The 15,036-nt window shown below is 39.4% G+C and overlaps 1 protein-coding gene across 1 annotated transcript; it reads left to right on the forward strand.

Moving 5' to 3' along the window:
- The first annotated feature begins 1,296 nt into the window (after positions 1-1,296).
- LOC117450649 (myosin heavy chain, fast skeletal muscle-like) lies at positions 1,297-14,612 on the forward strand. Its single transcript, XM_034088521.1, has 42 exons — positions 1,297-1,466; positions 3,477-3,639; positions 4,095-4,127; positions 4,229-4,451; positions 4,590-4,733; positions 4,831-4,987; positions 5,120-5,147; positions 5,235-5,349; positions 5,437-5,529; positions 5,609-5,672; positions 5,790-5,888; positions 5,967-6,070; positions 6,153-6,291; positions 6,379-6,497; positions 6,608-6,757; positions 6,835-7,005; positions 7,097-7,400; positions 7,503-7,573; positions 7,667-7,754; positions 7,933-8,050; positions 8,160-8,283; positions 8,377-8,513; positions 8,648-8,903; positions 9,191-9,433; positions 9,540-9,716; positions 9,822-9,967; positions 10,074-10,164; positions 10,253-10,633; positions 10,714-10,840; positions 10,922-11,040; positions 11,174-11,370; positions 11,474-11,657; positions 11,754-11,919; positions 12,024-12,148; positions 12,240-12,548; positions 12,627-12,830; positions 12,924-13,049; positions 13,161-13,331; positions 13,461-13,565; positions 13,659-13,754; positions 13,870-14,001; positions 14,515-14,612. Exons 4-42 carry the CDS (start codon positions 4,248-4,250, stop codon positions 14,530-14,532), a joined length of 5,802 nt encoding a protein of 1,933 aa, XP_033944412.1. The 5' UTR covers positions 1,297-1,466; positions 3,477-3,639; positions 4,095-4,127; positions 4,229-4,247; the 3' UTR covers positions 14,533-14,612.
- Positions 14,613-15,036: the final 424 nt, after the last annotated feature.

Consider the following 15,036-nt stretch of genomic DNA (forward strand, 5'->3'; position numbering starts at 1 on the left):
GTCTCGAGGATAGGAGTCGAGGAGGGGAGTCGAGGAGGGGAGTTAGAGAAATGAGAAAGGGCCTAGGGCTGCAGTCGGATAGTTTAAAAATCAGCTCCTAAGTTCTAACCCTATCGTCTATTCCTTGACCTCTGAGTGAAACGTCACGGGGTTAAGGGATAGTGGATAGGAGAATTCAAAAGGACTTAGGAGAAGAGACTGCGGTACTTTAGAGAATCCGAATGCACTTTCACTATCCGAGGTGTTTATGATGCGCCAGCGGACGTCATTGTGTGCGTCTGCTGCTGTGGGGAAACTATGGAAACCACAGTTTTCTATACAGCGGACGACAACATGGATGTTCAATAAGAACGAGGGACTACTGTGAACTCATCTAGAGACTATGCACCGTGCTCTGAAGCTGTTGCTTTGCTTTATGAACGTGGACAACAGAGAAACATATTCTTCATGACCAAAGTTGGAATTGAAATAAAAAAGGAAAGTGAAACTTATGCTCATCACCCTCTCCCTCCAGTCCACATTAATACAAATGATCCCAATACGTATGATTGTATGAACTAAAGATCTTAAAATCAATACAGATGTATTTATTATAAACGTTAGTCCTTAACATCTATCACTGTGTATATCACCATTCAAACATCTTTTAAAAGTTGAACAAACCCCACACAGCTCAGTAAAGACAGTGAAATGTTGACTTTATTTGATAACTTCAGTGAAAACTAACGTTCATATTTCTCTTTTTGATTATAATACTGATGAACGTTCAAAACAAAGCACTTTGGCAACTTACCACCTATGTTTTAAAATGCTTAATAAGCACCGTAACTTTCATGATATCATTTCTCGGTCATAATCGGTTGTTTCCGTGAACGGCCGACTGTTGAGTGACGGCAAATGCTGCGGCTGCAAGGCATTGTGGGGCAGCATTTTCGCTTCTCCTGTCGGTTAGGGAGGTCCAGTGGTTCCTAAGCTAAAGGAGGTTATAAAGGAAGTTTGAAACCTCCTTTCCTATCATTCTCATCATTCTAGAGAATTCGAACGGCACTTATCATGGCTGCCACTGAGGGACTTCCGGGTCATTTCACTCCTTTAGGAAGGTTCCTAAGCTAAATGGACTATTCGACTTCAGCCCAAGTCTCTTGTCTTCCTTCCTGTGTTTTTCCTCCTGTGTCTGATTGTCTAATTGTGTTCACCTGTCTACCTCCCCTGTTCAGCTGTTTCTTGTCCCGTGATTACCCCTCTCTGTATGTAGTCTTTTCTTTTCCTGTGTTCCCCTGTTGGTTCATTGTTTGTCTTTCCCTTCACGTCACGCTCCATGTTTGTCCTTGAAGTTTTGATCCTGGATTCTTTACTCGTGCTCCCCTGTTTTGGTAATGTTAAGTTTGTCTCTTGTCATCGTGACAGATACCATGAAGGAGATGGGAGATGACAAACTGGCTGTGCTGCTGATCATGACTTAGAGGGTATGTTAAGATGATGGAAAGAAGGTACAGTGATGGGCCTCTGTCCATTATGATATTGAGATGATATTCTAATAATAGCTTCATGATCCTCAAAAACTACATAAACTAAAACCAAGGACACAAATCTGACAATGAATACAGAGGAAACGTGGCCATATGTATGGGGTACTAACGGAACTAAACGGGAAAAGTACTCCGGTGTGAACGCGCCTATTAAGAAAATACAATTCTGTTTAGGGCTTAAGAATGGCTACTGTTAAGCCTCTCCTACATATTGTACACGCGGTTCTTTATTTGGGATGTCACAGGCGACAAATAGGTCAAGGTTGCCAAGTATGGCAAGTCTGTGTACTCTGTCTCAAGGAGAACATTTAACAATGACCTGGAATCTTGGAGCAGAATGAGGATTCCATTCATTCTTTTGATGCCTCTTCATCTGTTAGCCCTTTGAGTTTTCCACTGAAGGGTACTTGGGTTTCAAACCTATTCTATATCTTCCTTAAGGGGATATATGTTTCAAGGTAAATATGTTCATGTCGCTATTGCAACATAAGAAATAAACACTGTGGATTTTGTTCCACGGCAGAATCCAAACAATTAAAATGTCAAAGGAACGACATATCTCATGGGTCCAAGTTAGAATAACCTTTTACAATGATAAAAAGTAGGTGGGATGAGCATCCCAGTTTGGCTGTGATATAGTCATATTACAAACATAACAAACTCCTTGGAGGAACTCGTAAAACAATTATTTACAGCTGGTAGCATGTGGTCATAACTTAATGAGAGACAAAAGATGGGAAGTTTCCCTGGTAAAGGTTTAATCCACTCTTCAAAATCTGACATGTGACAGGGTCTTTCAGGGTCATTTAATACAATGCAGTTTAATTCAATAAACTCATTTTAAATTATACCAATCAATTGGCTTTATTGGCATAAAAGTATCAAGTTAAAGTGTTGCTAAAATAAATGGTAAGATACCAATTATAACGTAAAGAAGCTAACAATTGATGGATAACACACGTGTTGGTTACTGGGATACTTTAAATCATGACAATTGCCATGGAAACAAGTTTTTCAAGAAACTGTGGTCATCTCCTAAGTATCAAATGTCACAACACGGATGAAAATCATTTTGCTTTGTGTGCAACTTATTTTAAGCTTGATCTCAAATGTTTTGCCAACGGTTTTCATTTCCATTTAGGGAATTATATAACAGCCGATTTTAATTTATATGGATGGTACCTCATCTTTAATTGTATTACAGCAGATGTGCCAGTGTCTCGTAAATGTAGACAACAGACATTTGGGGGCATTTCCAAAAACTACCATCTCACATGGCACAGACACATTAATAAGATGTATGTAAACTCTATAAATAAAGCATTTTTTAAATTATTTATAAGATCACATCGTGCACTATTCATCACCACCTATTCTTTAAGTATTATTGACACATATTTTCTTCATACATTGCTTTAAGCATAATGAAATATACAATTGTCATCATCAAACATTATTTAGCATTATAAATGCTTTCCCACCCAGATTTACAAACTTTGACAAAGGTGTACATCTACATTAAAGATGATCGATGAGGATTTTGGAAGACTTTCAAAAACAAAAGCCCCATTGCTGGCCATGAAGATAATAAAAGACTGTTAATGTCCATTAGATGTTTCAACTTCAATGTCCTGTAAATTAAATAACTAGAATGGTTGGAATTCTACACAAACCCTATTCTGCAATATTCAATTAACGATACAATTTGTTCCAAGTTTGCAAATATTGGTCGAGGCAGTAGTAGTAGTGACCAATATCTAAAGCAGCAAGCTTGTGACTCACAAAGATAATGTAGTGGCAAAATGCATCTCCTTGCTTTTCTCTAAATATGTTGACATCCATGCTCCCCTAAGCAGACCCCTAATCTAGATATTGTTTACTGAAAGTTTTTTAGGTTGGAATATAGCAACTTTGTGTGTAATATATCTTGTATTTTTTTAATTATAGTTAAATAGAATCATGCCTGCCATCTCCTGAAACATCACTGCCACAAAATAAGCAACAGGATGGAAAAAGGTCATGACCAAATAGAGTGAGACAACTGCTGACCAGCCACTCCCCTTCTCTATAAAAGAGGTGGACTCGCAAGAACTGAAAGACACCAACACAGGTGAGTGTACTCAGAAGGACCTCCAATTGTATGCTCTTTTTGATTAGTCTCTCATGTTAATGTGTTGTTAACCACTTAACAACAACAACAACAACAACAACAACAACTGCTGTTTATAATAACCACTTATTCTGTCCGGCAGAGTTATCTTTTAGTAGTTTTGACTGGTAAGCATTATTCCAAAACAGCTAAAGAAATAATTAATTCCAAAACATTCCACACTTAATCAGCTTATTTTACAACACATGCTTTCACATACATACTGAATGATGATTAAGAGTAATACTAATCTCTGATTGTGAAGGGATTTGAGGTGATTTAATGAACATACATTATTTAAGTCAGAAGAAATTCTAACACCTTTACCAACACCTGTTCTTAAATTGAACCTGAAGGTCTGCAGTTCAAATTTGAAGAACTAAACATTGTGCTCATGTTTACTGATCTTTTCATAGATCTGAGACTCGTCTTTTTTGGAACAAGCTAAGGTAAAAGATCTCACCAAAAGCATGTTATCTCCACTATCACCATGATACCAAACCATATATTTTGTCATGTTAACACTATTGTGGACTCCTCATCTGTTCAGCCTCCTCCAAAGTGCCATCATGAGCACAGATGCGGAGATGGCCTCCTATGGCCCGGCAGCCATTTACCTCCGAAAAACAGAGAGGGAGAGGATTGAGGCTCAGGCTGCCCCTTTTGATGCCAAAACATCCTACTTTGTGGCTGATGTGACGGATATGTACCTCAAGGGTAAACTTGTAAAGAAAGAGGGTGGCAAAGCCACAGTTGATACAGATTCTGGAAAGGTGATTCATTGTTTCACTTTTTGTAAAGAACGATGTCTTGACATTTACTGGAGTATTTGTAAAAAATGTACTGACACTAGAGAATTACAGAATTAAAAAGAAATTAAGAATGTTATTATTTTATGAATTTCCTTTCAGACTCTCACTGTAAAAGAGGAGGACATCCATCTCAGGAACCCTCCAAAGTATGACAAAATGGAGGACATGGCCATGATGACCCATCTCAATGAGCCTGCTGTGCTGTATAACCTCAAAGAGCGTTATTCATCATGGATGATCTATGTGAGTTTCCACTCTGCCATACAGTTTATACAATGTTTCAATGTGAATGTAAATATGTATATATGTGTATCTATGTTTATGCTATCTGCTTTTACAGACCTACTCTGGCCTGTTCTGTGTCGTCGTGAACCCCTACAAGTGGCTTCCTGTGTACGACACTCAGGTTGTGGATGCATACAAAGGCAAAAAGAGGATTGAGGCACCACCCCATATCTTTTCCATCTCTGACAATGCCTATCAGTTCATGCACACTGGTAAGATTAATGTTACAAGTGTTAAGGATGATAAATACACAGAAGTGAAATGTACCTTAAACAAAAACTTTTGGAATGAACATTCAAAATGGAAATCATGTGAACTATGTGTACTGTATGTTTGTATTTAAGATCGCGAGAACCAGTCTGTCCTGATTACGTGAGTATAAAACAAGCTGCCTATTAAATATGTATAAGCTTCATGATAATGAAGCAGAATTTTGACAATGTGCCTCCTGTAACACAGCGGAGAATCCGGTGCAGGAAAGACAGTGAACACCAAGCGTGTCATCCAGTACTTTGCAACAATTGCAGCTATTGGATCTTCTAAGAAGGCTGAGTCATCGTCTGGCAAAATTAAGGTAAACTAGAAGCTTAACAAAAAACAATTTCACAGAAAAGTTCATGTCAATGCGTATTTTTCATGTACATCAAATATTTTCTTGCAGGGCTCCCTTGAAGACCAGATCATTGCAGCCAACCCTCTGCTGGAGGCCTATGGTAATGCCAAGACTGTGAGGAATGACAACTCCTCTCGTTTTGTGAGTAATAAAGGAAATATATTTTTACATTTTTGTTGCTGGATTAGAAAAACTGATTATTAATGACCTGGCCATCTAGGGTAAATTCATCAGAATCCACTTTGGCCCTACTGGAAAGCTGGCTTCAGCTGATATTGAAACATGTAAGTTTTAACCATGGTGTGAGTCAAGAGTTATTTGTCCTAAAATCTGGTCTCTGTTGAAATGATACATTGAAATGTAAAGTAATTCCAGTTTGAACTTATATTTGTAATTCACAGATCTGCTGGAAAAGTCCCGTGTCACCTTCCAGTTGTCTGCTGAGAGAAGCTACCATATATTCTATCAGTTGATGACTGGCCACAGGCCTGAGGTCCTGGGTATGTTATACCAAAAGATTAAAACATTTTCCAGAAAAAAAACAAGTTTGTTTATGTATTTATATATTTTTCCTCTAGAGACTCTTCTTATCACCACCAACCCCTATGACTACCATATGATCAGTCAGGGTGAAATCACTGTCAAAAGCATAGATGATGTGGAGGAGTTTGATGCAACAGATGTAAGACAACAATTTAATGAAAAAATATATTACACAGAGGAAAATGTTTCCCATACCAATAACTGCTTTATTTACATTGCAGGCGGCAATTGACATATTGGGCTTCACTAATGAGGAGAAAATGGGCATTTACAAGCTGACTGGGGCTGTGATGCATCATGGAAACATGAAATTCAAGCAAAAGCAGCGTGAGGAGCAGGCTGAACCTGATGGCAATGAGGGTAAATAAGAAATTCTCAACATTTTAAGATTTGTGTAATAATTTATAGTTATGTGTGTTTGATAATTACTTTGATTCTTTCATTCAGAGGCTGATAAAATCGCCTACCTCCTCGGCCTGAACTCAGCCGAAATGCTGAAATGTTTGTGCTACCCAAGAGTCAAGGTTGGAAATGAGATGGTGACCAAAGGTCAAACTGTGTCACAGGTAACAAAAAGTACATTAAATATTTGCCAAAATGTTAGCAAGGTTGACTTTGTGATATGAAAATGTTTACTACACTAAAATGTTTACTACACTAAAATCCTTATTTCTAGGTCAAAAATTCTGTCAGTGCTCTGTGCAAGTCCATCTATGAGAAAATGTTCTTGTGGATGGTCATCCGCATCAATGAGATGTTGGCCACAAAGCTGGCCAGACAGTACTACATTGGAGTGTTGGATATCGCTGGATTTGAGATCTTTGATGTAAGTTGAAAAATATCTGAGCAGTTTTGAATTTCAACATTATTTTACAATGAAATGAAATGTTTCAATAACTACAGTACAACAGCTTGGAGCAACTCTGCATCAACTTCACCAATGAGAAACTGCAACAGTTTTTCAACCACCACATGTTTGTCTTGGAGCAAGAGGAGTACAAGAAAGAAGGCATTGAATGGGAGTTCATTGACTTTGGTATGGACTTGGCTGCCTGCATTGAGCTTATCGAGAAGGTATGTATTGACATTAGAAGAACATCTTGATTCATGTGCAAATGTTTGCTTCCTCAGTTGAATTTTAACAGAAAATGTAAACTCCTTCAAGCCAATGGGCATCTTCTCCATCCTTGAAGAGGAGTGCATGTTCCCCAAGGCCTCTGACACAACTTTCAAGAACAAGCTGCATGATCAGCATCTTGGCAAGACCAAGGCCTTTGAGAAGCCAAAGCCTGGAAAGGGCAAGGCTGAAGCTCACTTCTCCCTGGTTCACTATGCCGGTATAGTGGACTACAATATCACTGGCTGGCTGGACAAGAACAAGGACCCCCTGAATGACTCAGTTGTTCTGCTCTACCAGAAAGCTTCAAACAAACTGCTGGCATTGCTGTATCTAACTCATGGTGGTGAAGGTAATAACTATCGTATAATATTTTTGTGTGAAAAATCTAATCCAGAGAAAAAAACGTTGGTTTTATTTATTCAGTCACATACATATATTTGTTTTAAAACAGAGGCTGGTGCCAGTAAGAAGGCTGGAAAAAAGAAGGGTGGTTCCTTCCAAACTGTGTCTGCTCTTTTCAGAGTATGTATTGTTTCAAATTACAATATGATAAACAGTTGCTTAACACATCTTGAAATTCAGCTGACCTAATATCTTGTGTTTTCCAATGCACAGGAGAACTTGGGAAAGCTGATGTTCAACTTGAGGAGCACTCACCCTCATTTTGTCCGTTGCCTGATTCCAAATGAATCGAAGACCCCAGGTAAGAAGGGCATAAAGTTGAATTGACTTTATACAACATGGTTGTGTAAAGCAATGTTTCAATACAATGTATTGCAATACACAGAATGAATTTATTGGTCTTTGTTTTTTATATGTGTTGTAAAAACAATCACAAGCCATAATGCTTGTTAAGCTGAATTATTTGGTACAATTTACAGGTCTTATGCAGAACCACTTGGTCATCCACCAGCTGAGGTGTAACGGTGTGCTGGAAGGCATCAGAATCTGCAGAAAGGGCTTCCCAAGCAGAGTCCTGTACGCTGACTTTAAGCAGAGGTAACTGCAGTTTTAATTATTAGCAAGTCAAGTTAATTTCAGTACAACAAAAAAACACCAATAAAAGATGAGAGGTAAATATAAGTAACAACATTGTTTTCTCTTGCAGATACAAAGTATTGAATGCCAGTATCATCCCTGAGGGACAGTTTATTGACAACAAGAAAGCTTCAGAGAAGCTGCTTGGCTCCATTGATGTAGACCACACTCAGTACAAGTTTGGGCACACTAAGGTACATTTCTATGGACAATATCAATAGCTCTGAAGTGCATATGTCCAGTATCCATTTATACAAATGATTGAATTATTTCACTTGATAACCTAGGTGTTCTTCAAAGCCGGTCTGCTGGGTACCCTTGAAGAGTTGAGAGATGATAAACTGGCTAAGCTGGTGACCATGACTCAGGCTCGCATGAGAGGTTTCCTCTCAAGGAGAGAGTTTGTTAAGATGATGGAGAGGAGGTAGAATTATCATACAGTACACATAACTTTAGTGTACATTTTTAAATGTATCGTACATGTATTTTTGGTTGAATTCTAAGCAGTTTTACAGATTTCATTTCAGTAATAATACCTTTTGTATTATCTCTTTTTAGAGAAGCTATTTTTGCTGTCCAGTACAATATCCGTTCTTTCATGAATGTGAAAAATTGGCCATGGCTTAAATTGTACTTCAAGATCAAGCCTCTTCTTCAGAGTGCTGAGACGGAGAAAGAGCTGTTACAGATGAAGGAGAACTATGATAAGATGAAATCAGACTTGGCTACTGCCCTGGCCAAGAAGAAGGAACTGGAGGAGAAAATGGTCTCCCTGTTGCAGGAAAAGAATGACCTGCAACTCCAAGTGGCTTCGGTAAGTAGTAAACAAAAGCAAGTCTTATTGTATCACAAGTAATCCTAAATCATTCAAAACTGTTGCTCACATTTTCAGATTCCGGGTGAGCTCAGTAGAGGCCATATAATTTATTTGCCTTCTTACTATTGCAAAAGTAGATCAACTAAATGAATAATAAACAAAAATCAATGAATATTAAAATCTCTAAAAAGAAGATAACAAACAATGAGTCTGTTTGTTATCTTCTTTTTAGAGATTTTAATATTCATTGATTTTTGTTTATGCATGTCCAAACTACAATATAGGAAGGAGACAATCTCTCTGATGCTGAGGAAAGATGTGAAGGGCTCATTAAGAGCAAGATCCAGCTTGAGGCCAAACTCAAAGAGACAACCGAGAAACTGGAAGATGAAGAGGAAATGAATGGTGAGTTGACCGCTAAGAAGAGGAAGCTGGAGGATGAATGCTCAGAGCTGAAGAAAGATATTGATGACTTGGAGCTCACCTTGGCTAAAGTGGAGAAGGAGAAACATGCCACAGAAAATAAGGTTTCTATCACTTTAAATATACACTGATACAAAATGATAAAAAACCTTTGCACAGAATAACATGTATAGAATGCTAAGTTACTTTAAAAGTGTACCCTTCTTTTAGGTGAAAAACCTGACAGAGGAGATGGCATCTCAAGATGAATCCATTGCCAAGTTAACCAAGGAGAAGAAAGCCCTCCAAGAGGCGCACCAGCAAACACTTGATGATCTCCAGTCAGAGGAAGACAAAGTCAACACTCTGACCAAAGCCAAGACAAAGCTGGAACAGCAAGTGGACGATGTAAGAAAACAATTGTTATGACTTTGTGTTTTTTGTTCTTATATTGACTTCTTGGTGTTGATGATTGGTCTGTTAAATGCCTTATCAATACCTATCTTCTGATAGCTTGAGGGATCATTGGAGCAAGAGAAAAAGCTCCGCATGGACCTTGAGAGAGCCAAGAGGAAGCTTGAGGGGGATCTGAAACTGACCCAGGAATCCGTAATGGATCTGGAGAATGGCAAGCAGCAATCTGATGAGAGAATCAAGAAGTATTTGTTTGTTACTTTTAAACCTCATATCTTTCTATTGCCACAATGCAACCTTTTTTTTCTTTCAACAAAAAGTATAGCAAATATTTGCATTCCCACTCTTCAGGAAGGACTTTGAGAATAGCCAGCTCCTCAGCAAGATTGAAGATGAACAGACACTTGGTGCTCAGCTTCAGAAGAAGGTCAAGGAACTCCAGGTAATGTATTTCACAAGAATATTTAATAAGTGATTTGGAAACAACAAAGGTTAACAAACCTTCTGGTCATTACCATTATTAAATCTAGGCTCGTATTGAGGAGGAGATTGAGGCTGAGAGGGCTGCTCGGGCTAAGGTGGAGAAGCAAAGGGCGGACCTCTCCAGGGAGCTTGAGGAGATCAGTGAGAGGCTGGAGGAAGCTGGTGGAGCAACATCCGCTCAGATTGAGATGAACAAGAAGCGCGAAGCTGAGCTTCAGAAGCTGCGTCGGGATCTTGACGAGTCAACCCTGCAGCATGATTCTACCGCAGCAGCTCTCCGCAAGAAACAAGCTGACAGTGTTGCAGAACTGGGAGAGCAGATCGACAATCTCCAGCGCGTCAAGCAGAAGCTGGAGAAGGAGAAGAGCGAGTTCAAGATGGAGATTGATGATATCTCCAGCAACATGGAGTCTGTTGCCAAAGCAAAGGTGAGTGGTTTGTTTTTGCAAGGGGTGTGCTTTTTCTTATGGTTTTAAAGAAATATTCAACATACTTTTTCTGTTTGTAGGGCAATTTGGAAAAAATGTGCAGAACTCTTGAAGATCAGTTGAGTGAGCTCAAAACCAAAAATGATGAGAATGGTCGCAAACTGAATGACATCAGTGGACAGAAGGCCAGACTGCAGACAGAGAATGGTAAGGCACATGAGAGAAAAACTAAATGGAAACCAGTAGTAATTACTTTGATAAATGACAAGTTTACATGTTGTCCATCAGGTGAATATTCCCGCAAGCTTGAGGAGAAGGAAGCTCTTGTTTCCCAGCTCACCAGAGGCAAACAGGCCTTCACTCAGCAGATCGAGGAGTTTAAGAGGCACATTGAGGAAGAAGTGAAGGTATGATAAGTTTATCTTGAATCAAGTCTTCCTTTTTGAATAGTAGTCATTAAAAATAATAATGAATGCTTAATATGTATGTATATCTTTGCCTGCTTCATAGGTAAGTAACACATGTTTTATTGTTCATCAGGCCCAGAACGCCCTGGCCCATGCTGTTCAGGCAGCCCGTCATGACTGTGATCTGCTCAGAGAGCAGTTTGAGGAGGAGCAGGAGGCCAAGGCTGAGCTGCAGAGAGGGATGTCCAAGGCCAACAGTGAGGTGGCTCAGTGGAGAGCCAAATATGAGACTGATGCTATCCAGCGCACTGAGGAGCTGGAGGAGGCCAAGTATATAAACCAAGTTATACTGTTCCATTAGTCAACACATCTGAATACCTTGTAGTGTCTGTTTGTATGCAAGACAAAACGAATCCTTCCTTGCTACCTACAGGAAAAAGCTTGCCCAGCGTCTGCAGGAGGCTGAGGAATCAACTGAGGCTGTGAACTCTAAGTGTGCCTCTCTGGAGAAGACCAAGCAAAGGCTGCAGGCCGAAGTGGAAGACCTCATGATTGATGTTGAGAGAGCTAACGGTCTGGCTGCCAACCTTGACAAGAAGCAGAGGAACTTTGATAAGGTAAGTGGTAAAACTGATAATCCAACCCAGTGTCGTCACAAGATACACATACATATATTCAACCAACTGCTTTTTAATTATCCTATACAAATCTAGGTCCTGGCAGAATGGAAGCAGAAGTATGAAGAGGCCCAGGCAGAGCTGGAAGGATCCCAGAAGGAGGCTCGTTCTCTCAGCACTGAACTGTTCAAGATGAAGAACTCTTATGAGGAAACTCTGGATCACTTGGAGACCTTAAAGAGAGAAAACAAGAACCTGCAACGTAAATTAATCTCACTAAATAAAAAGTAACTTGTAACATACAGGTGTATGTTATGAACCTGTGTGGAGTTAAATCCTTATACGTCTACTTTCATTGTTCTATAGAGGAGATCACAGACATGACTGAACAGATTGGTGAGACTGGGAAGTGTATCCATGAGCTGGAGAAATCCAAGACGTCTGTGGAGGTTGAGAAGTCTGAGATTCAGATGGCACTGGAAGAAGCTGAGGTAATATTTGAAAATACAATATCAGACCACTCACATGATAGCATATCTAAGAGCAAATACTACACATCACCATGCATCATTTTACTTAAAGGGTACACTGGAGCATGAAGAGTCCAAGATTATTCGTGTTCAACTTGAGCTCAACCAGGTCAAAGGTGAGGTTGACAGGAAGCTGTCAGAGAAGGATGAGGAGATGGAGCAGATCAAGAGGAACAGCCAGAGGGTGATCGACTCCATGCAGACCAATCTCGATGCTGAGGTCAGAAGTAGGAATGATGCCCTTAGAATTAAGAAGAAGATGGAGGGAGATCTTAATGAGATGGAGGTTCAGCTGAGTCATGCCAACAGGCAGGCTGCTGAGGCCCAGAAACAACTGAGGAATGTCCAGGGACAGCTCAAGGTGAGATCTGTTTGATTGCTAAATGAAAAAAACATGTTTAAAAGTAAAGAAAGTGAGTCTTTATTTGAATGTTTTCAGGATGCCATACTGCACCTTGATGATGCTATCAGAGGACAGGAAGAAATGAAGGAACAGGTTGGCATGGTGGAGCGCAGAAATGGCCTGATGGTGGCTGAGATTGAGGAGCTGAGAGCCGCTCTGGAGCAGACAGAGAGAGCACGCAAAATAGCTGAGCAGGAGTTGGTTGATGCCAGTGAGCGTGTTGGATTGCTTCATTCTCAGGTGCATTTCTTATGTATTAATTCCAAAGAAACTAGTTTTATGAATACATTAATAATATCATATTAAACATGGGTTTCTTTTCTATAAATTCAGAACACCAGTCTTATGAACACCAAGAAGAAGCTGGAGACTGACTATGTCCAGGTCCAGGGTGAAGTTGATGATGCTATCCAGGAAGCAAGAAATGCTGAGGAGAAAGCCAAAAAGGCAATCACTGATGTGTGTCTATGTTATGAATCTTCTTTTTTTATGTATAATGCAACTTTGAAACATTTGACCATTGATGTCAATATGTTTTACATTGTAATTCCAAACTGAAAATCATTTCAGGCGGCCATGATGTGTGAGGAGCTGAAGAAGGAGCAAGATACCAGTGCTCACCTTGAGAGGATGAAGAAGAACCTGGAGGTCACAGTCAAGGACCTGCAGCACCGCCTGGATGAGGCTGAGAACCTCGCCATGAAGGGTGGCAAGAAACAGCTCCAGAAACTGGAGTCCAGGGTACGAACTGTACATAAATGCTCAAAATATAAGAGGTTTAGCCTGTACAATGTACGTTTAGGGCAAAGTAGAAATGTAACCTTTCTCTGTACTAGTATTTTTGATACACTATATATCATCACATGACAGGTGCGTGAGCTTGAAACTGAAGTTGAAGCTGAACAGAGACGTGGTGCTGATGCTGTGAAAGGTGTCCGCAAATATGAGAGGAGAGTGAAGGAGCTTATCTACCAGGTAATTTAATATTCAACAAAAAACTATCATGAGTTCCTTATTGTTTGCATTCAGACACTATACTTCATTAATACCAATTATTTATTTGTGTAGACTGAGGAGGATAAGAAGAATATGTTCAGACTTCAGGATCTGGTGGACAAGCTGCAGCTCAAAGTCAAGGCTTACAAGAGACAGGCTGAGGACGCTGTGAGTCAAATATGTTGTGATCTTACGTAGCACAAATCCATAAGGACACAAACAAGCCAAACTAATATGATGAAGTATTCATAAATGACATACTGTACATTTAAACCCTTCACAGGAGGAGCAGGCCAACACCCACATGACCAGGCACAGGAAGGTGCAGAATGAGATGGAGGAAGCACAGGAGCGTGCTGACATCGCTGAGTCCCAGGTCAACAAGCTCAGAGTCAAGAGCCGTGATGTTGGGAAGGTAACTGTAACAGTCTTTGCTCACGCGCAAGGAGAAGGGAGTTGTGCAAGAACAAAGCAGGTTTCATCTCAAATACAACCATTTAGAACTACACCAGCAAAATGAAGCACATTTAAATACTTCAGCTTCACCAAAAAGTGCCACTCCATGGCCAAGAGACCAGGCTGCCATCAAGATCTTATTGTCTTACTGAAAACCTAATTCTTGTTCAGCTTTCTAATCTCTGGCTGATTCACTGATGTCTTTCCACCAGCAGCAAGCGCCCTAACCTAACCCTACTGCTAGAGTAACCAATAGGATACAACAATTTGTAAAATGAGAGGGCACTTGTGTTTAATAGGGTGGTTTAGGTCAAATGTATATGTATATACTGTATACCATCATTTATTTATTTTCACAAGTGATATAGCGATTGTATATGGTAAATTGTACATTTAAAATAAAACGTAGATAAAAAGATAGCTTACATTTGAAAATGTGTTTAATTATTGTTTTTTCTTTCTTTTTTTCCAGTCTGACACTGCTGAATAGGAAGAAACATCCTTCTGAAGACTTGACATAATTCATAAAATATGATCTAGCTGTTGAATTGTCTTCTTGTTATATCAATAAAATGCATCCTGAATGTATGAGTGAAAGCAACCTTCTTTGCCCCTAGGGGAATTTACTTTGCACAAAGAACATTAAAGAATATCAAAAGAACATCAACAACCGTGAAAAAACATCAGAAACCATCATTAAAAAAACAACTTCTTGTAATGTCAAGAAACATAGAAAGATATATTTTCTTAAAAAGAAGAAACGTTGTAGAACCTTTTCAAACCAAGCATTTCGGTTAGCATTTCATGTCTTTTTGCTATCAATACCCAGCAGGCCATCAATGGGTGTGTTGATTAAAGGGGACAGTAGAGGAAATGTAATAAAATAAATATGAGAAATTAACCAATCATTTCTAAAATTCTATCTCTTTAAACCTACTGTAGGTTGTGGGGTTAATAAGACAACTGTGTCCTAAAAATATATATTATTCTCTTC

The sequence above is a fragment of the Pseudochaenichthys georgianus genome, chromosome 8 (genome assembly GCF_902827115.2).
Source record: "Pseudochaenichthys georgianus chromosome 8, fPseGeo1.2, whole genome shotgun sequence".
NCBI lineage: Eukaryota > Metazoa > Chordata > Actinopteri > Perciformes > Channichthyidae > Pseudochaenichthys > Pseudochaenichthys georgianus.